The sequence below is a fragment of the Acomys minous genome (assembly GCF_964271855.1).
Source record: "Acomys minous genome assembly, chromosome: 5".
In the NCBI taxonomy this organism is placed as follows: domain Eukaryota; kingdom Metazoa; phylum Chordata; class Mammalia; order Rodentia; family Muridae; genus Acomys; species Acomys minous.
In genome coordinates this window covers 47,460,355-47,483,741 of record NC_140494.1, presented here as the reverse complement: position 1 = coordinate 47,483,741, position 23,387 = coordinate 47,460,355, and the positions used below count along the sequence as shown (strand labels likewise).

General features: G+C 34.4%; 1 protein-coding gene across 8 annotated transcripts in view; it reads left to right on the top strand.

Moving 5' to 3' along the window:
* CDH18 (cadherin 18) overlaps window positions 1-23,387 on the top strand; it is an 838,900-nt gene that overhangs the window by 733,755 nt on the left and 81,758 nt on the right. For all 8 annotated transcript variants that reach the window (XM_084783756.1, XM_084783758.1, XM_084783759.1 and 5 more), the window contains one exon: window positions 14,028-14,215. In XM_084783756.1, coding sequence (XP_084639882.1) covers window positions 14,028-14,215 — 188 coding nt within the window. The remainder of the gene's footprint in view (window positions 1-14,027; window positions 14,216-23,387) is intronic.

Sequence of the window (23,387 nt, the reverse complement as noted above, 5' to 3'; positions counted from 1 at the left end):
TTCCATTAATATGTGTATGACAAATAAGACTTTTATCATGTACATAGTAGTCATCCTTTATTATAATAAATAATCCCTGTGTTTACTTAAAAATCTAACTGCAATAATATACTATACTTTTTTATACCACAAATTATGCATTTTGTTGTAATGTATTCTCTTCTGTTTTCTTCAATTTAACTGCGATGAATATAGACCCTGATTTTATTCTTCCCCCTGGTTGTATTTTTAAAATCTAGCTAATGAGAGGTAAGAAAAATTTGTTATAATCTATTCATTTTTTAAAATTTCTATGGCAATAATTACAATACCATATCTGCCATATGAACACGGCAGGCCTATCCCCCTCTGTACATATATAGTTTCCATGAGTGTTCTTTAAACTGAGTGTTTTATGCTACTTGCAATCTCTATATGAATTTACTTCTCTGTTCTTAGAATTCTCCAATGATCTTATCTGCTATGTTAACTAAGCGTACATTTCAGCAATGAAATCCTCAATTGCATTTGTACTTTCTAGTACAGAGCCTTGGTTTAAAATAAAGACGACCGCCCTTTTAATTTAAATGTAATGAACACACTTAATTTATAACCTTTTCCTAATATTTCTAATTTAAAAGTCATTGTGTTGAACTTTTCTCCTCAACTAGTTCTTGGCAAAGCAAAAGCAATTAGAGTTATCACTGCCTTGGGAGGGAAATGTATATATTAAAGTGGTCAAGGGCTAGTGAACTAAATACCTTTTCATTACCCATCAGGTCTCTATTTCTGAAGTATGCTTTAGAGTGTATTAGGCATTCACAGCGGAGTCAAAAAAATCTTGAGTAAAGATCTCATACAGTGTGCGAAATTATGGCCCATTCAAGAACAAAAATGGGGAATAATGAGGTCAGTTTGACTATAGTGGTAAAATATTAGCAGCATTTGAACATATTACCAGAAAAATGTGCTAATGTGGTACAATATAACAAATGAATGTCTGTTTCATGAATATTCAAAATGGGAAGGAAGACATTTTTAAAATACTATATTTAGTGTAATGTATACAGTCCCATATAAATGGGCTCAATATCTCAAGAGGTCTATGCTTCATCCATAGCAAAACTAATATCTTGGCAAAGATACTTGTTTTATTTTTCTGTTATTCCATTAAAGGGGTCCGATTCTTATCATTTGAATCCTTTGCTTTGTGGTATGTCTCCTTTTCTCTTTTTTTTCCATTTTGAAGAATATTTAGTATCTCTGAGGAATATTTTATTCAGTTTAATCTTCTCTTATAAGTGTGACTCACCATATTCTCCTAATATTATTGCAGTTAGCAAATAATGCAATTTTTGAAAATTAAAGTTTTGTGTAGATCTATTTCAAACAATTCTATATGTACAATTTTTCAGAAACAGGTATTATCTTTTATACTGTTTCATTATCACAATATCTATCACAGTGGTCTGTGACCACAGATCTTGATGTTACAGTTAGAATTATGTTAGATCACTTGAGCCATGTCCACACAGGAAGACACATTTACCCAGAGAGCATTCTGTATATTGTGAGTGCTCAGAGACTGGTCACTCCATAAAGTTTCACCCCCTCAGTAGCTCTTTATGTTTCCTAACAATCGATATTGAAGTTAAACAAATTAGGTATACTCCAATTGCTTCAAAATTCTCCAGCAGAAAAAGGGAGTGAGATGGATCTCATGTTGAGTTAAAAATGAATGATTGCATTGAGTTATGGGGGCATGATAAACACTAATATGAAATTGCAGTCGGCCTCTAGCATTGAATAGTTAACCTGTGAATTAAAAGGATCACAGAGGAAGTTAAAACTTATTCCAGCAAAATCGCAATTTATTAGAAAGTGAAAATGCACATTAATGAAAGGCAGAAAATCTTTTTCTCAATATATTTTACTATATCTTATTAAATTTATCTTTACATATATATTTGTATTGATATATATACAATAAACTACCTGTAGCAAGAAGAACCATGAAATAGTCAGCAATTATATAAATGTTACATTCACAGTATTTTGTTTATTCGTTTTTGTTAGCCTTGAAGACAACATCTGTCCTATCATGATGAGCCTAATTTTCTGATTGTAAATCAATTACTATCATATCTCATCAGTATCAACGTAAAACATCTATCTAGACCTAAAAATCTCTAAAACCCAAACAACTAAGCTTAATTGTGAAACTAAACAAAGTGGTCTTCAAGAAACTTAAGAATGAATAAAAATAATTACCTGAGTATACACAGAGTACAGGTTGGCAGCTTACCTAATGAGAAGATGATGGAGATGATTTGCTGCCTGAACAGTCATCCTAAAGTCTCTATGATGTTAGAACATCATCTTCAGATTTCTGGCCCGATTATCTGACAAATATACTTGTGAGGCAGGAAATATTGAGGACTTTCTTACCCTGTCTTGGCAGAGTTTGGTCTTCAACTTTTCCTGCATCCAAGATTGCCTATTTTTAGGCAGAATTCTGTCTGTGGGATAAATAAGAAAAATGTGCCCATTGGCTTGTTGCCACATTTGAAGCCATCTCCATAAGTAGGTTCTTTGATGCTCTTCATTTTCTTTGAAGTAGGCTGAGTGTTGCCAGGAGTTAACTTGTCATATTGTCAAAGAATCTTTAAAATAATAAAAACATATTTTTCCTTTTTAAATTTTTATTAATTTATTCTTGTTACATCTCAATGGTTATCCCATCCCTTGTATCTTCCCATTCTTCCCTCCCTCCCATTTTCCCCTTACTCCCCTCCCCTATGACTGTTCCTGAAGGAGATTACCTCCCCCTGTATATGTTCATAGGGTATCAAGTCTCTTCTCGGTAACCTGCTGTCCTTCCTCTGAGTGCCACCAGGTCTTCCCCTCCAGGGGACCTGGACAAATATGAGGCACCAGAGTTCATGTGAAAGTCATACCCCACTCTCCACTCTACTGTGAAAAATGTTCTGTCTATTGGCTAGATCTGGGTAGGGGTTTAAGGTTTACCGCCTGTATTGTCCTTGGCTGGTGCCTTAGTTTGAGCGGGACCCCTGGGCCCAAATCTGCCTATAATAATGTTCTACTTGTAGGCTTCTAGGATCCTCTGGATCCTTCTACTTTGCCATTCTCTCATGCTTCTCTCATCTAGAGTCCCACTAGAATGTCCTCCCCTCTGTCTCGGTTTCCTGGTAGTGAAGGCTTTCGTGGGACATGCCCCTTGGGTTAATATGCAGATATAAGTGAGTATATACCATTTGAGTCTTTCTGCTTCTGGGTTAAATAAGAAACTTAAATAACATGCATAGGTCTAGAATGTTTTGTAATGTCTTATAAAAAGTATGTCTACTAGTGAAAAATAAAACCTTGGATTATTGTGCATTATGCTCCAAAATATTTTTGAAGTTATCTAGTTTTCTACTCATGTCTTGGACTGTTCTTATGACCTCAATTGGAAGTCATGAATTTCATTTACAGAAATTGATTTTACAGATAGATTTATGAAGACAAACAGGAATTCCAAATAAAACACTTAATCTTGGTGTGGAGGATGAGGAGAAAAACATGCCCCCATCTGTTCTCACTGTAATTTATTTGGAAAGCTATTTTCATTCCTAAGTCCTATACTTTTCTCTTCTAAATGTATGGAAGTACATTTAAAGCATTGACCTTGCTAACATCCATTGTAGGTGAGAGTAAATCATCCCAAACCAGTTCCAATTTGTCATACTAATGCTGTCATGAGATTACTTCTTCCCTTTACATAATGCTACTAACTGCTGTTGATGGGTCCAGTTTCCCTGGGTGTCTACAGTAAGAGGTCCTTATATTAGATACTTTGAATGTAAATGACATAAAAGTACAGATCTGTCTGTTAAAAGAGCAGATCAGAAGTTCAGGATTCCAATGGAGACAATACAAGTTCAATCTCATTGAGCTAACTTGCAAGAATGGGAGAGAACAGTGAAACTCTAAAGCAAATATGCAAGCCCTCTGCTGAGGACACACACACACACACACACACAGAGAGAGAGAGAGAGAGAGAGAGAGAGAGAGAGAGAGAGAGAGAGAGAGAGAGAGAGAGAGAGAGAGAGAGAGAGCTCATTAAGAGAATCACAAGCATTATTTTCTTGGATTATCACTTCTCCATATCTTGGGATTTCTAGGAAATTAAATTTCTATGTAAATGAGCACTGATTTCTACCCAGTGTCACAGCTGCACTAACCATAACCAATAAGCCAGTCTGTCTTTTTAAACTTAGAAACCAGGCATTGACATAATCATTAAATATAAGATGGAGTGAGTTTGCTATTGGTTTTATTTTAAATAAAATGCTGATCTGCATTGAAAATGTGTTGTTTGGAACAGTATCTTCCTTTTTTATCTAGTAATCCTTATTTTGATTTTATGTTAATTTATGTACATAAGTGTGTGTGTGTATACACATGTGTGAAGATGTCAGAGATGTTATAGCAGGGCATCAGGGCTAGATTACAGATGTTTTGAGCCTTAGAATAGAACCTAGGAATTCTGCAAGAGCAAGGTCTTTCTTAGCTACTTAGTGTTTCTTTAACCATCATGTAAGTTCTTTCTATAATCTGCTATAATTTCCTCAAAATGCCTTAGCTTGAACTTTCAGTTTAAAATTAGATGTCTGCACTTAAACCTCTTGAACACATCACAGCTAGCTCTCTTGCTTTTTTTCTGTAGCTTCCTTGTCAACTGCTCCCCATTACTGAATTCAGAGTCATGATTTGTTCTTCTCCTAGGCCTCAGCTTAAAGGAATAATGAATATGACTATGTCTTTTGTCTCTGGACCTCTCCAACTATGATCATTTCCTTCTGGAAGGGTGGCCTTGCCAGGCCATCGAGGAAGAGGATAGAATTCGTATAGATGAGACTTAGTAGGCTGAGGTCATATGTTAGAGGAGGAGGGTTTCCTATCTGAGGGCTAGGGGAGGGTGGGAGACAGGATGAGGTAAGGAGGAGGCCATCAGGAGGGGATGGCAGAGGGGGCTACAATTGGGATGTGAAGAATTCAAACTGCATAACAAGAAGATAACTTATATTGCTAATCTCATTACATGGGAATGTCTGAGTCTGTCTGAGACATGAGTGTCTGTGCATAGACAATCCTTTTCATTGGCTACAAAATTTCTGTGATAAATGTTTAATATTTCATGACATACAAAGTGTTAAAATAAAAATTCAGCAGAAACTGGAGATATTATTTTGAGGATTGAAATGCAAATCCAGTATGCTCATTCAATTTAGAATCAACACAAATAAGATAGCAATAAATCATGCAGTGCATATTATATTCTGTAAAATATATGTTGTATTATCCCTTGAATATGTGTTGGTGTATTCAGTGTTGTACCTAGTTTTTAATAAGGCTAATTTTTATATTCTCCATGTTCAGTTTTATCAGAGGCATATGCAGCTCATTGAATTAACTTTCCTTTTTGTTTTTTGGAGTGTTTGTGGATTTATTCCATGAATTTTTTTTCTCATCAGTCCTGAAGTTAATTTTTGGGTTTATTGAGATCTAATTGGTAACTATGACTTGTACATGTTTATATTATGTAAAATAAGTTTTTATAAAGATAACAGTCTTTAAATGATTTTTTCCTCAATGAAGTCCACCCTTAACAGAGTTCCCCTCATGTAGTTTATTCTGTCTGTAGATACACAGTTTATCATTTAAGAAGTTCTAATATGTGACATATTAAAATCATAATTAACCTTTAAAAACCTATTCTGCTTCATAGAAGGGATGGAACCATTGATTAACCAATTCTATTCCATAATCTATAGCTTAGACTTTTAAATTTATACATATAGATGTAATAATAAATTTTACCTTATAATTAGTAAAATATAACATAATATCCTTTATATACATCAGTATATGAGTCCAAATAACAACTCGAACACATATCTGTTATTTTTTAAAAATTACATCATAGGAAATAGACTAGAAGTCTATCAATTACTCCGGACAACACACAGCCAACCTCAAAGAAGATGATGAGCATCACAGAGCCTCCTTATAGACATGGCTTCAAAGGTGGCAAACCAGCCACTGAGCAAAATGTGCTCGTTCCTGCCACAAACAGAATCTGCCTAAAAATGGGCAACTTAGATGCAGGCAGATTCCACGGTCGCACTCTGCCAAGTCAGCGTAGGCTAGTTCTCAATAATTTCTGCCCTGTGAACAAGTTTGGCAGTGATATTAGGCCAGAAAGCTGAAGATGAGGCTCCAATGTTATAAAGTGTATTGGGTGACTGGTCAGGCAGTAAACTATCTTAAGCCAATTTGTACACTTTGGAAGCTGCTAACCTGCACTGCTGGTTCACTCAGGAATTTAAGTTGTACTCCTTCTCAAGTCTCTGAGGGCCATTGAAGACAAGATAGTATAGTTTTACAACCAAGTTTAGCTACTTAGGGGATAAGATAATTTTTGATCAAGAGAAAGAAGTTAAACTATAAGAGTTGAGATACGATAGATATTGAATTTCATTCGGAAATTTAGACCCAACAAGACAGGAAAGACACTTCAAACTGGAAGACTGCAGATGGCCAATTCACTATGAATGTAACATGTATAGAACTCATTATTCTCATGATTGTCACATGGTTCTCTCTACTGTATGTAGTTTGTTTTATACATGTGCAATAAAAATAAATGTATAAAAAATTTTTAAAGAAAATACGTAATACTATCCTATAGTTCTTTCACTAGATCATTAATTTGCTTTCTTGTTGAAAATTATTGGACTATCGGTTATTTTCAGCCTTTATAACTTTTGAATACCAACTGTTTAAAATGTTTAAAATATTGATTACTGAGTTCCAGATGAGAGAGAATATGTGACACTGTTACTTCCCTCATTTGAACCTGTTCATGTTACATATATTAAATAGGTACAAGGTTCATGATTGCCATTTTCTTTATAGGTGAATATTATTTAATAGTGTTTTTGTACAACATTTGGTTGCCAATTCATTAGTTGAAATACATTTAGGTTGTTTTTATTATCCGAATATTGTGGGAAAGAGCATCAATATATACAACTGAGCAAATACCTATGGAGGAGGATCTCAAGCCCTTAGGACATATGTCAAGGAGTAGTGTAGTTAGGCAATATAGAAGATTTATTTTCAGCTTTCTTAGAATTCTGCATAATGACATCCAGAGTGTCTGTACCAGTTTTTTTCATCCCACCAAAGAGAATAAGAGTTCCAGTTTCTTTCAGTGTCACTATCATTTGCCGCAGGTTGCTTTACTGGTCTTTGTTTTAAAGATCTGACTGGTGTAAAATGAAATGTCAAAGTTATTTGTATTCCCTCATTTAAAAAAGTTCTTAGCCACTTTTTCTCTCTTAGAGAACTTTGTGCTCAGATCCCAGGTCCATTTTAATAATGCTGAAGAACTGTCTTCTACAGGACTGAACACCACAACTGGTTTTCCGTTACTAAATATTCATACATTAATAATGAGATGGAATCAAAGCTATGCAGAAAAGGCAATGCATATTTTTATATCTAGTAATATGTATGTTTTTACATATACATAAATGTATGCCACTACAATTAAAGATTATCAGCCATGAATTTTAAATAGAATAAGTGGAAATATATGGGAATATTTAAAGTGAAGAAAGGAAAAAGGCAAATTATTGAATTTATAATAAATTAATAAATAATTTATAAATTCTACATTTGCCCATATGCACTTCATTTTAAAATAAATATTTCTTCATTATCTAAATATTGATTGTGTTGTTTGTTCTTGGCATTTAAATTCTGAGATTTGTGTTGAACTTTTTACTGAATAAGTTTATCAGTTGATTGATATATTGTTAAAACTGAACTCTATCCTCAGCTTGAGTTATTTATATAATCTAAAATTAATCCTTTCTCCCATGGGTCATTAGAAAATATTTTCTCTGGTTCTGTAGAGTATATATATACATACTTGATATTTTATTGCTACAGTGACACGTTTAAATTTTGACTAATCTTATTTATCAATTCTCACTTCTCTTTTCTGAGCTCTTGGCATCTTTTCAGGAAGTCTTTGCCTGTGCCTGCTTCTCTAAGTGTGCTCCATGTGTCAGTCGCTAACTCTTTGAGTTCAGGTTTATGTTAAGTATTTTTTAAAACAGGGTGAGAAATAGGCATCTATTTTTGTTCTTTCACATATGGATACATGGTTTGTTCAGCAGTATTTGTTGAAGATGCTGTCTTCTCTCCAATATGTTATTTTGTCAGTGCCATCAGAGTTTAAGTAGCTGTAACTATATTGGTTTTCATTTGGTTCATCTGTTGCATTTCATATATATATATATATATATATATACATATATACATATATATCAAGTATTATACACATGTCAAATATATATGTTTATATATAATATGTCAAGTATTATGAATATTTAAATAAAGGGGACATTTCTACAGTATTGGGGATTTTTAGCTGAGAACCCTTTAAGCAGTGCTTCAAACCAATCCCTTTTGTAGATTTATTGGTGGTTGTGCTGGTGGTGTTATTGATGATACTAGGTCAAATGTATTCAGAAAATCATCAAGTATTAAGTTTTTTGAATTTTAAAAAAAGTTGAATTCATTGATCATATATGATGCCTCTTTGAATACCACTGATAACTACTTTAAACTTCCTTTTCTTCTCAAACTTTTATATTTGAATTGTCTGTTTCTTACTTTTTTTTTTAGTGTGGTTAATGGAAAATTTATTCTTTTTCTCTTGAGGTCAATATTTTTTTTTGAAAGACACGTTGCAGCACTTTTTTCATTATTTCACTAGTATCTGTGCTGATCATTTTGTTTTATGATTATCATTATGTATAGTTGATATTAGTAATACATATTTTTATTCTTAGCCTCTTATTTAACATATTTTAAAATTATTAGTGAATTAATTTCAGAAATAATAAAAAGGAGATATATAAAGTGTCTACTTGAAGCATAATTATTTATCTAATTATACTTAGTTCTTGGAAATTTTCTTATGTGTATTTAATGGTTTCTCATTACTATTTAATTCTTTGTCTTCTTCTCCCTCCATTTCAGGCCAAAGAACCCTTTATCGTTATTTCTGGATCCTTCGCTAGATTCATTACTTTTTAAATATTTGACTCATTTAGTTACTAGTTCCATTTGCCTGACCATTGGATTGAAAGTGTCCATTGATACCAAGTGGGATTACCATTGGGTACGCATAAGTGAAGGCAATGATACCCGGTTTTGAACATATCATCAAAAAATAGTTTCTCAGTTAAGCCTGGAACTCCCTAAGATTCTCCTACATCAGTTTCTGATTGTTAATAGGCTGTTCTTATTCAAACTGTTACTGTGACCAGTCTTTGGACATGTGTGCCTGGTTGAGCTACCTTGATAGGGCACAGAGGAAGAGGATACAGGCAAACCAGAAGAGTTTTGATAGGATGAAGTCAAATGGTAGGGGAGGAGCGTTCCCCCTTCCTGAGGATTAAGGAGGAGGTCAGGGAGGGAGAGTGGTACCAGGAAGCAATGGGGGATGGGAATACAATCTGGGTGTAAAGTGAGAAGAAGAAGAAGAAGAAGAAGAAGAAGAAGAAGAAGAAGAAGAAGAAGAAGAAGAAGAAGAAGAAGAAGAAGAAGAAGTTGTTAGAATTCTTGCTGGAGTCTTACTATGTCATGAAATGTGCATGTCTCCTGTCCCCACCCAAGGCCGCGCCCCCGCCCCCAGCCCGCCCCGCATGTCTGGTTCTTTTCTCTCCTTCTTTCCCTTTCTTTTTTAGACATTTGCCATCACTAATGCTGGGACCCATCAGCTCTAACTCCCAATAGGACCCATCAGCCCTAGCCCCTGCTTGCCACCATCAGTGGAAGCTATTGCTGGTAACAATCAGTTCTGGCCTGGAAGGTTGTCCTCAGAGAAAGTCTGCAGGGTCACCAGCCAGCCAGCCAGCGAGCCACAAGATTCACACCGAGCCTAAGTTATCCCCAGCTGATATCCAAATGGACTTCGATAAACTCTGTACTGACTGAACTGACTGTGTTCTGTTCTGAAGACGGTATTTTCGCAGTTAATTTTTACTATCTTCTGAGTCCCACTTTGTTTCAAACCCCTGTTCCATAATGTTTGCTGTACCTTTCAGAGAATGGTATAATTGTCTTGTTTAGGGCTGTGCACTTAGCTTTCTCTTCTTCCCACCAAGTGAGCACAACAGGAAGCTTTATTCAGCTGCCGCATTTCCCTGAAAAGAGAGGCTTCTCTGATTGATCTGAAAGTAGTAATTAACTATGGATGTATTTATATATTTAAAATGAGATTAGACAATGCATCAACTAGGATAAACAACAGACTTAAGCTCCTTCCTCCAGATCTCCTTCCTGTTATGGGTTTTGACTGGATGTACCACACCTGGTAAGGTGTGGATGATGTCCTTTGGAGCCTGAGTTTAGGAGAATAGTTAGAAACTCCCAGAACAGGCACACCACTACTTCACAATGGACACATCTTGATTGGCTGGTTACTATTCCTCTTAGAGGCATTCATAACTGAGTGATATGCATGATGCCTTTTCTTCTCCAACTAACTGCATGACCTCTTAGAGCTCCTTAAACTGGACAGTGATGAGGAAGTGTCCTACTTAATTCCAACTTCACTTATCTATATGGTACTACTAACACACTGTGTCTTCAACAATAGGGCCACACGGCCCATGTTCTGTTGGGCAACCAATAGAAATGATAAGATCCTGAGCTATTTTGGCAGCATCTATAGCCTCTCTGACCCACAAGTCATATGAATGTATCCTACAGCTGACACAGTAAATTTCGTTTATTAACGCATGGCATCTAATGAAAATTTCTTCAGCAGTGCAGAGTATCTTCATTGCTAAAATTCTGTTTAATAAATTGTTTATTGCTTATTTACAAGATACTAGGATTTAATTTTCATACTCTCTTTAGTTTGATTAACTATTTCCCCACTTCCTTGCTCCATCCTTTCCTTGTATAATTTTACCAAGCATGATATCTCCTGCCAGTTCTATTTCCACATTCATAGTAGTCTCTTTCTAGATATTTGGTCTCTATGGGAACTCCAAGTTAAACACATAAAAATAGAGTATTAAAGATAAGCATCATATAAAGGAGAATATGTGGCATCAATTTTTCTATGCTTGTGTACTAAACTCAATAATATTTCCTAATCCCAAACATTGATCTGCATATTACCTGTTTAATATTTTTGCTATAATATTCAATAGAATATTTTATTTAGTTACATGTAAATTAAAGATTCCACAAGATACAAATTCCTGAACAGAACCCAACAGCTCAGGTTCTAATAAATGGAACCTCATGGAACTGAAAAGCTTCTGTAAAGCAAAGAACACTCTCAATAGGCTAAATTGACAGCCTACAGACTGGGAATGTATCTTCACCAATCCTACATCCAATAGAGGTCTAATATCCAGAATATACAAAGAACTCAAGAAATTAAATACCAACAAACCAAATAATCTAATTAAAAAACTGGGTAGGGAGCTAAACAGAGAATTCTCAACAGAGAAATATCTAATGGCTAAGAAGCACTTTAAGAAGTGTTCAATGTCATTAGTCATCACAGAAATGCAAATCTAAACAACTCTGAGATTTCACTTTAAGCCCATCAGAATGGCCAAGATCAAAACACAAATGACAGCACAAGCCAACAAGGATGAAGAGAAAATGGAAAAATCCCTCTGTTGCTGGTGGGAGTGCAAACTTGTACAACCACTCTGGAAATAAATCTTCTTCTTTCACAGGAAATTGGGAAAGCTCTACCTCAAGACACAGCTATACAACTCCTGGGCATATACTTAAACATGCCCCATTTTACAACAAGGACTTTTGTTTAACTGTGTTCATAGCCATTTTATTAATCAATAGCCAGAACCTGGAAACAATTCAGATGTCCTTCAATTTAAGACTGGATAAAGAATCTGTGGTACATTTACACAATGGAATACTACCCAGCTATTAAAAATGAGCAATTTATCCAATTTGTGGGCAAATGAATGGAACTGGAAAAGATTATCCTGAGTAAGGTAACCAAGTCCCAGAAAGACACACATTGTGTGTATTCTCAATGTGTGTCTATATAATACAGGTTAACCATACCACAATTCTGAGACCCAAAGAAGATAAACAACAAGGAGGACCCAAGACAGCATGCTTAAATCTCACTCAGATTTAGAAGATAGAATAGACGGCAGGAAAGGTTAAGGAGAAGGAACATAGTAAGAGAGGGAGCATGGAGAGAAATGAGAGTTGATATCAGAGTTGGGGTGAGTGGGGGCAGGAGGACAGGGGGCTTGCAAAGAGGGAGAAAAAACACTGGGCTGGAGCTTCTCTGTGACAAGCTGGAGATCTTGGGTAGGCTTCAAGGAGGTTATAAGGGTAAGTCTAGCTGCGACTCCTGGTTGGAGGGATCATGGAGACTGTAGAGGATATTCTCTAGCTAGACACGATGCCTAACGGAAGTAGGGGAACACCAACCCATCCACAGAAACTTCCACCCAGGACTTGCCCTGTCTACAAGATGTGCAGGGACCCGAATTGAGCAAAGATTGTGAAAATGTTCAGCTAATGTATCCTGAGACCCACCCGTGGAGGACAGCCAACCCCTGGAACTACTGACAGTACTCTATTGTGCTTGTGGATGTCAGCAAGCATGGCTGCTCTCTCAGTGGCTCCAGCCAGCAGTTGATGGAAGCAACTGGGGAGATTCACAGCCGAACACGGGGTGGAGCAACTCAAGTTGGGAGTGTTGGGAAAGAGTATGATGATGGATGGAGGACTCAGAGGGGACTCAGGGGGAGACAGGAGCTCTATCGGAGGACCAACAGAGCCAAATAAGTAGGTCTCAAGAAGGTGCTTTTGAAGACTGGGACACTAGCCAGGACAATGCCCCCCTGCACAGAAGTAGCCAACGGGCAGCTCAGGCATTATTTGCGTACCCTAGTAGGGAAGTGGATATTGGCTCTAACACAGCCTCTGTTGCCTGCTTTTTTGTCACTTTTCCTCTGGCAGTGCTGCCTAGCTGGGGCACAAGGGAAGGGGACACCCTCAGTTCTGATGAGATCTGATAAGCTGGAGTGGGTAGGTAGGTGGTGCTCCCATTACCTGGGGAGTACGAGAGGAGGATGGGATAAACAGAGATGGACGGTGGGACCAGTAGAGAGGAGGGAGAAGGTTATGACCAAGATGTAAAGTGAATAATTATAAAAGCAAGTAAAAGCAAAATAAATAAATTCAAGGGTATATATATTATGATTATGATATTCTTCATTTAAAGTATATTAATAAATACTTTTATCAACATTGACCCAATATTTTATATCAGTAAAACATTCACTTGGTTTTTGTTTACATATTCCTGACAATGATACTTACAGTATGAGTTTCTTTTGCACATAGTAGAACACTGGTAAAACTGAAACCATTGCACAACTGCACAAAACCTTGTGTGTAGACTTCTATATTTCCACTGCTACATTGTTTTGATTTCAGTTTTGAAAATATAATATTTTGGTAAGGAAACTACATAAAGTGGTAGCTTACATTTTCTGGTATGATTTTCTCCCTCTTGTCAAATTTCAAGCATACATGCGCGCGCGCACACACACACATGTAGATACATATTTGAATTTCATACTAATGTGAAAGAAGGTAAGTTGGAACATAAGTGAATTTTTAAAATTATTTTTCTGTTGTTTTGTATTGTAGAAAAATAAAATATTTCATGCTGTAGTATATTATTTTACATATGTTATAATGCTTTATATAGATATATTGAAATATTTATAACAACCTAAGAGAATACTTTAAATGATTTAAAAATATCTATTCACTTCACTCTATACTGTGTTCATGTGATATTGCAGATGATGTACTTGTTATTTTCTTATGAAATATGTACTTTATGAAAAGTATCATAAGTAACATAATTATTAAATATTCTCCAGAACACTATCAGCTGTATGTTCCTGAGTCTGCTCAAGTTGGCTCAGCTGTTGGGAAAATCAAGGCAAACGATGCAGATACAGGCTCAAATGCAGACATGACTTACTCCATCACTAACGGAGATGGGATTGGGATATTCTCCATCTCCACTGACAAGGACACCAGAGAAGGAATACTCTCCTTAAAGAAGGTAAACAAAAACAAAAACAGACAGAAACATGCTGATTCACACCACTTGTCAATATTTTTAGGAATCAAATTTTGGCAAAAATGTGAAAAAAACAAGTTTTCTGATCCTTAAAAGTGAACGTGTAAAGTATTATATTTTTTACTGTTTGTGAATAAAAGGAAAGCCGTCTTTCCTTCACTATACTCTTTTAAATTAATGATTCTCCTCATATGTGGCATAGCTTTCTCCATAGAGATAATCCATAATGATGAGAACTTTTTAATTTCCAATTATCAACCAAAATCTGTATTTAAACAACCTACCCCCTCTTAGAGTTAATCTTTCATCACAAACTTTCATGAAAGCCTACCAAAGATTTTTACTACCATTACTCTGAGATGGAATTAAATTTTATTTTTTGTGGGTGTGTGTTTGAATTTTCTGATCCTTTATTGGGGATATACGTTGCTATGGTAGGAAGATTTGATACAGAGTTCATTATTAACACACAAATATATGTATATACATATGTGTGTATACACTCTTTTAGATATGTGTATATATATGTGTGTGTGTTTATATTCATAATATTTGTGAAGTTCAGACTCTAGTACTTTACTTCAGCTTTCAAGAGGCATACTTCTAAAATTATGTATCTTCACATATCTCTTTTGATTAGTATTAGTGCACTTATTAAAATATCCTTTATTGCTCTTAGAAAAATACCACTCAAAATTTGATGACATTGGTTCTTTTCTTTTATGTGCAATACCTTACCATTAATTTTTACTTGATGTGATTATGACATGCCAGAGAAATTTGCACAGAGGAAAACCTGAAAAAAATATGCCATGATCTGTTTTTTGATGTGTTTCTGCCTTCTCTCTGTTGACAATGTTGGTTAATCTTTATATCTTTGTCTATGCACTTTTTCTTCTCAAATTCACATTCCTTTGAATCTGAAGTTTTGCAATCTGCATCATCCTTCCTTTAAATGTCCAACATTTTCAGTGTATGACTCATTTTATTTATTTTTCCTGTTTTCTAATTCTCAATGATATTTAATCCACTTTTCTCTAAATTATGTTTGTGCAGCAAATTTTTGTATTTTAGAAGGGTAGATTTATTATGAATGATAATTTGTTTGCTGCCATTAGCTGTGTTATACTATAACACTATTTAAGTAATTATATGATTTTTAAAATATCAATAGATTTCTGACACAAAAGTCTTGTCTTACTCTCATTAGGAAATAAAAAATTGTTTTTTAGTCAAGGAACCTTTAAGTCAGTTATATGAATCAATTAATTACTCCTCGGTTCTTTTTTTTAAATTTTATTTTATTTTTTGGTTTTAAGATGACAATAAATTCAAGTCCTCATAAATTCATTAAGTACAGGGAAAATTATCATGGAAAGTTTCCAAATCTTTAAATATTTTCAGATTTCATCTTCCTATGATGGTAATTTCAGAGTACTAATGTCGGAGTCAAAGCATGTTTTCAAAAAAATATACAATGACCCTGGACATTTTATATTTTAGCAAGATCCTGAGTTTTTCTCCTGTAAAATAAGTCCATAAATGAGTTGAGTAAATTTGTATATTAACTTAAAGATGTTGAAGTGATTTTCTGCATCATGATTGGCTATTTGGCAATGTGTCTCATATATACTTATTTATCTGTATGATATAAAATACAGATATAAAATATTTTCTAGTCTTTTGACTGACTACTTTATATTTACACAAGATGAATATCATGTTGCTATTAAAAAAGAGTAGGAATCAAAAAATTTGTTAAAAAATGGAAGCATATCACCTTGTTTGGAAAGCTTTTTAGTATTGTATAAAAGGTTATGATGCTAGTAAATAGTAACATGATGGGAAGTTATAAATTTAAGCAAAGAGAAAAAAGAACCCTCTCCCTACAAACCTCAGAAGAGAATAACTGCAAGAGATAACTCAAGAGAATCATTGATTTTTAAAGATGCATTAGAGGATGGTACTATCTTTAAAGAAGTGAAGGAATAGTGGAAAAATAGTAGTTTATGATAGTATGCATACTCCTGAGACAAATAAAAGAGAAGAGTAAGTAAGTACAGTTACAAATATTTACAACAATCTAGTTATAACATGCTTATTTTGAGGTCATCCTAGTACTGAGCCTTACTAATTTTATAAAATTTAAAATAAGATTAGAATCTTAGCTAAGGTTTAATGGTATGAAGACCATGACCTAGGCAACTTGAATAAAAAGAAAACAAAACAAACAAAACAAAACAAAACAAACTATTTTATCCTGGGCTGGTTTACAGTTTCAGAGGTTTAGTCAATTATAGTCACTGCAGGAAGCATGCCAGCATCTAAGCAGATACTACGGTGATGGAGATGTTCACAGTTCTACATCTTGATAACAGGCAGCCAGGAGGAGACTGTGTTCGATGTTGGGCAGAGCTTGGCCGTATATAAGACCTCAAAGCCTGCCCCAACAGTGACACACATCTTCAGACAAAGCCACAACTACTCCAAGAAGGCCATACCTCATAATAGTGCCACTCCCCATGGGTCTCTTCCTATTCAATCCAAAACAATTAGAATTTCAGAAATAAAACTAGTAGTAGCTGGATTTCTGTACCAATAAAAATACAAATATTTTTTACATCAACAAGGACAATGTAGAGCTCTTACCACCTACATTACCATAGTTTATTTTCCAAATAAGCAAATTAATGATCACACATTTGTATATTTGATTGACTCCATCCTATTTTCTAAGCATCCAATGGATATGTAAAACTATTTCAATTGGCTAAAGGTTAGTGAAGATGTACTGAAAATAGTCTTGATACTTAGTTCTTATTGTCTAAAACCTGGGCTTTCTTTCCTAGGTATATTTGCTCTTAGTTGAATAAATGTTAGACTTAGAAAATTTTTTAACTTTAAATACATATCAAATTATCAGTTATTTCATTGCAGTGTACTTTATAAGTAATTGCAATTTTAAAATGAGCTCTGTTCTTCAGTGTGTTTTAACCTTCAGATGATACTGGTTCAGCCGGCAAGACACAGATAAAGCAGTCCTTGAAAACCTGTTTCTTATTTAATCTCTAAGGCAGCTCACCTGAGTCAGCAAAGCAGAAAAGCTAATCTCCTCACAGATCAAAATCAGTGCTGCTCTATAAATCAGCAGCCGGCATACTGGCTCATCCCAGCCCATATCATCCCTTCATCAGGAAATTGCCAAGTTGAATTCACTGACGCATGGCATGGTACATTGTAAATACACTTTGATAAGTTTCATTCATACTTTAATGGAGCCTGACGAGGTGGAAAGGCGAGAAAGATAAGGCAGAATGAAAGTTCTATTCATTTCTTTGACAAAACCATCTGAAGGTGTAGGATGGGACTGTGTATAGTAGCCTTTGAGAACCTTTTATTATGGTCGCTGTTCAAAGAGGTCCCCTGTGCAAAAGTTGTTGGGTTGTAATTTCATTTGTTTAGAATACATTTATGTGTATTTGCTTGGACATATTTATATGCGTGTCTGGTGAGAAAAGTGCATAGAATCACTTGGAAATAAAGGTTGATGGATCACCGAGTGAGTTCTGGCCATCAAATCTAGGTCATCTGCAAGAGCAATTCCTCTGAACACCTGAGCCATCTCTCTGGCAACTGTCGTTTCAAACTTAAGGTTTCAATTTTAGTCATTATCTCAACTCTTTTATCAACCGCCATTTTCACAATTAATTATCGTCTTCTGTCTGATCCCACTTTCTATTCATCCATTCACTGAAGACCTAAACTCTTGCTTCTACTACTTATTTTTAAGATTAGTGTATGACATTTTATTTATTCTTTGTATTCACATAAATAAAAGACAAGTGCATTTACTATTCTTCAGAAAGGCAGATTTTTGTTGTAGATGCACCTCAACCTAGCTTGATTACTACTCCCTATGATCGTTTATCTACCCTTATCCTTGATTAATTTGATCATCTCATGCTCTGTATCATAGTATGCTTATTATTGCTTGTTACTGTATGCTTTTTGTTTGTTGTGTATATTGGCTTTACAAATATAAGTACATAAAATATATTTTTATTGTATTCTTTCTCATCCCTTAATGTCCCCTAGGTTTTGCCTACCTCCTTAGCCCCCGACTTCATATTCTTTCTCCCTTTCAAAAAGATAAATAAAACAATAAAGTAATAAATATTATCAAAAGAATACAAAACAAAAATCATACAAAAATATGGAGCTTCTTTTGTGTTGGCCAACTACTCCTGAGCATAAAGTCTGCCTTTGACAATGGTTGAGATGCCTACTGTCACTCCACAGGAGACCACTGATTATCTCCTCACTCGTAGGTATTAACTTCAACTTCACATAGCTTCTTAATTAACATTGGGATTTGGCATCTATTTCTCTTTATTCCTGCTTAACTATTGACCATTGAAATGTCTTGAGCATACTGTCTCTGTTTCTTTGAGTTCATATGTACATCAGTCCTTTCATGTTTGGAAAACACTGTTTTCTCAGAACCATCCACTGCCTTTGACTTACAATATTTCCAAAATCGTCTCCTGCAAATATTCCTGAGCCTTCATGAAAGCTATGATTAATACATTTAGCAGCTCTGAGTAATCCAATGCTCTCAGTCTCTATAAATTGTACAGTTGTGGGTCTCTGTGTTAATTCCCATCTACTACAATAAGACGCTTCTCTAACAGGGGTCAATCAATCCTCTGGTCTATGGCTGTAGTGATACAATTTGGGGATTTTATTGCTATGCTCCTTTAACAGAATAATACAGTACATTTGTCCCCTCAAACCCATGACCTATCTAGTTTCTGTTTCTACTCCCTGAGAGACAGTGTTTGATATGAGTTCCACCTAATGGAGTCAGCTTTAAATCTATTTTCTTGTAAAATGGTTGGATAGCCTCATATCATTTATGCCACCAGTATATCTCAAAGCCGGGTTGCTGCTGTAAGTCAAAGAGTTTGTAGCTGGTTGATATTAAAGCTGCTTTCTCCTCTGTTGCAAAGCATAAAAACTTCCATCCCTGTGGTTGTTTCTCAGTAGGGGTGAAGCTTCTCACTGGGCACCAGCTTAATTTCTCTATGTTTAATTGCATAAATGGTATAGTCAACAATAGGCCTTACTCTCAGGTAGTGGTGGGTAATTAATAACATTCGTACTCACATGTGATATTTAGGAGGGAGGGTTTGTAGGATGCCATTTGTGAATAACTCCATATATATGCTTTAAATACATAAACCCATTTAACATATTATTATTATTTTATGTGTCTGGATTTATTACATGTATATAATAACTCAATGAACTACATGTGTTAATGACCACAGAGACACTGTGGTTGATTCTAAGAGAAAAATATGATATATTTTCTATTATAATCATATTTGGATTATTCCAGGTAACATATCTCTGCTCCTTAGAAAATTGTTTTTATTCAGTCATAGGGGAGGGAAATAAGGGGAAAATTGGAGGGAGGGAAGAATGGGAGGATACAAAGGATGGGATAACCATTGAGATGTAACAAGAATAAATTAATAATATATATATAATAAAATAAAATTAATTCCAAAAGGAAAAAAAAATTTATTCAGATTCTTATGGTTATTCTTTTGCTTTGAGTTAAAGTATGAGGCCAAGTTGTTCTTATTTTTTGTGCATTTTTATATTTGTTGAACCACAAAGAAACAAGTAAGATAAAATAACTATCTTTGAATGCACACAGAAGCAAAAAAAAAATCATGATTTTTCACATTTGGATTCTAATATACTATTCATTATAAAAAATGTCTGCTATTTGACTTTTAAAAACTAATCCTAATAGTAATTGATTCTTACAAGGTTTTGGCAGTTGGGATTTTATTTTGATCATCTAAAAGCAATGTAGATAAGTGTCCAAATTTCAATTTCATCAGCTGGATTGCTCTATTTCTATTATATTTGATAGAGGACTGCTCTTGGGCAAACCCTATTCTTGATGTTTACCTTTAGTAATGACCCCAAGCCTGGAATGATGAATCATATGAAACCACTAAATGTTTATTATTGTCTTTAATATATGATTCATAAAATAATATTGTGCGATCGTAGGAAACTGGTGATATAATACGTGGTGATTATCTGAGTTTTATTCAATCATGAATACTGATGCAATTGGGTTTTCTGGCTTATATATTCATGTTATATATAGAAATATATATTTATACACCTAGTGTATATGCACATAAATACAAACATCCATATACATATACAAAGTTGGGTCTTATTAGATATAAAATAATTATTTGAGATGAAATGTATTTCCCTTTTCCATGTTCAAGTCACAGTAGTAAAACATGTATTACTATTATTCATATTGAACTTATACACAAATAAATGCTCAATCTTCAGTTGAGTAAAATTTATAACAAGAGAGCATATGCATAAACTTTACTTTCCATAGAATTTCCATCACCCTGGAAAAAAACTCAAAAAGGACTCCAAAATATACCAAGCAAGGAAAGTCAAACCAGGAATCAATAATTTAAATAATCCTATCTCTCATTATGTTTTCATATCATAATTTAAAATGGAAGCTTTGAAGAAAAATATAAGTAAAGATGATAATGTTTACTATTAGGAATTTGGCTGTATTCCATTATTAAAATAAAATGTTAATATATGGAAATGGAAGCTTAACTGAATCATTATATACTCACCATGAAATGCAAATCCAAATATAGGTATAACATATAATTGAATATCTCTCCTTTTGCCTTTGAGAATAAAACGATTAGTTCTGCTTGTACTCCATGAAAATTTGCCCATTCTTTTTGGTTTGATAATAGTTTCAGTGTCCATATACTCTTCAAGGTAATATAGTTCAAGAGGAAGAACACACAAGGGTGATTGAAGGGACAGTAGAAGAAATTAATGAGAAACTATTAAAATGTCCTAAATATATAAAGCTGGGTGAAGCAAGACTGATGTGATAAATGAAAATCATCAACAGAAATGTGAAATGCATTAATATTAAGATCAAAAGTGCTGTATTATATGTGAGAAAAAGCAATGATAAGCAAAGGCAGTTACTAAGAGTAATGAGATAAATTTAAGACACTAAAATCTTCTATGAAACTCACACTGACATCATTAAAAATGAGGTGTTAAATTAGAGTATTGAGCAGTAGCTAAAGAAAAGTAGCCAACTGCCCAAGGAACCCCTGGGTATACACTTCTTGCAAAAACCAAGAAGATAAAAAAATTGCCCAAATACTGTTAGTTTCATAAAAATATAATTATTTTAAATAAGGAAATTACAAAATAACAAATATCTTGTACTTAGAAATAGAGAATTTATTGACTCATTTATTATTAACAAATAATTGTTAAAAATGATGAATGAACTATTTTTTCTGAGGACAATATGTGTAAAGAAGCCTAATTCTTTATGTATTTTATGCCATCCTATTTATTTTGCCTGTTAGGTGTCCAGCAATATGATGTCACCCCCAACACTGAGAGTACACGGCATGAATTGAAAACTTGCTTTCAGTTAGAAATTCCTCAACATCAATGACTTCTTATTCTTCAATTTTAAGAAAGGAACAACTGAATAATTAATATGTCAGGATTAAGTGAATCTATTTATATTAAACATTTAGGGTACATGCAACTGTTGACAATTCATATTACAAAAATATATGTAATTTTGCATGCTTAAGTGGGTAGGTAGCCTGTTAAACATGGGTATATTTGAAAGTGATAAAGAACTATAGGTCACTTTACCTGTAACACATATTACTTAAGATACATGAGATTTGAATAGGAGTTAGACAATATAGTTTCTTGGGGGGAGAATACATGGATGTTCAGTATCATCAAAGCATGGATGACTGTAGTATCCTCCACTTGCCCTTGAATTGTTTTTTTTTTTTTTTAATCTCCATTAATTTAGAAAAAGCACTTTTTGAGAAGTGGGAGAATGTCAGGGACATTTGCCGGAGATACTATGTTTGAATATCTTTGAAGCAATATCTGCCATACTCTCAGTAAATGACTATGAGAAAATGTTTTGTATCTGATAACCTTACTTTTCATATATGAAGACAACAAGCAAATAGCGTTTATACCATTTTATTAAACATATATATGTGCATGCGTGCATGTACATGTGCACATACACATACAAACACACACATAAACACACACACACTATAGGTAGATAGATAGATAGATAGATAGATAGATAGATAGATAGATAGATAGAGGCTGGAAACATTGCTTAGTGGGTAAAGAACTTTCTAGACAAACATAACCTGAGTTTGTGTTTCCAGAAAACCTGTAAATTCAACACAATAACACATCAATATAATCCCAGGATTCCTATGTTGAGAAGGCACCTTGAAATAATAAAATCAAATAATACTGATTTATGCATGCCTGAGAACTTGAGCGATTTTGCTTTCAAAGAGTATCGAAGACAAGGGCCTCACAAGTCTATCCTGTGACGTCCATTTGTAGGTGCTGGCATCTTCATTCCTGTACTTACACAGATATATTCATAGTCACACATACAAAGACTTAAAAATAAGGTAAACTCTGTTTGGAAATGAACTACTTCTGTAAAACCTCACTCTACATGCAATTCTACTAGCTCTATCTAATCTGGAAAGGCAAATAAATCCAATTCTATGTGCCCATCAGACACATGAAATAAAATGATAGATCATTTCTGTTGCATGTTTAAATGAATCCAATTATGTCCATTTCCTTGTAGGAAAGTATAACAAAATATCACTCACAAAAATCACTTGAATCAGTAGAACTACTTCCCTCAGAGTTTCAACCTCTACACTGCACTCTCCCCAGCATCTGATGATGTACCTTTCTTGCTTCATTCAGCTTCTAGAGCATTGTTTCTCAACTGGTGGGTCGTGGCCCATCTGGGTGACACATATCAGATATTTATATTACGATTTACTAAAATAGCAATGTTGCAGTTATGATGTAACAACAAGCTAATTTTAGGGTTTGGGGCCACCACAATATGAGGAATTGTATGAAAGGTTCACATCATGAGCAAGCATTCTTCTAGTGTTTCTCAGAAAGTTTTGGCTCATAGGCACCAATCTCTGTGCATGTGGTGACAATATTTTACATTATTTACACCTTT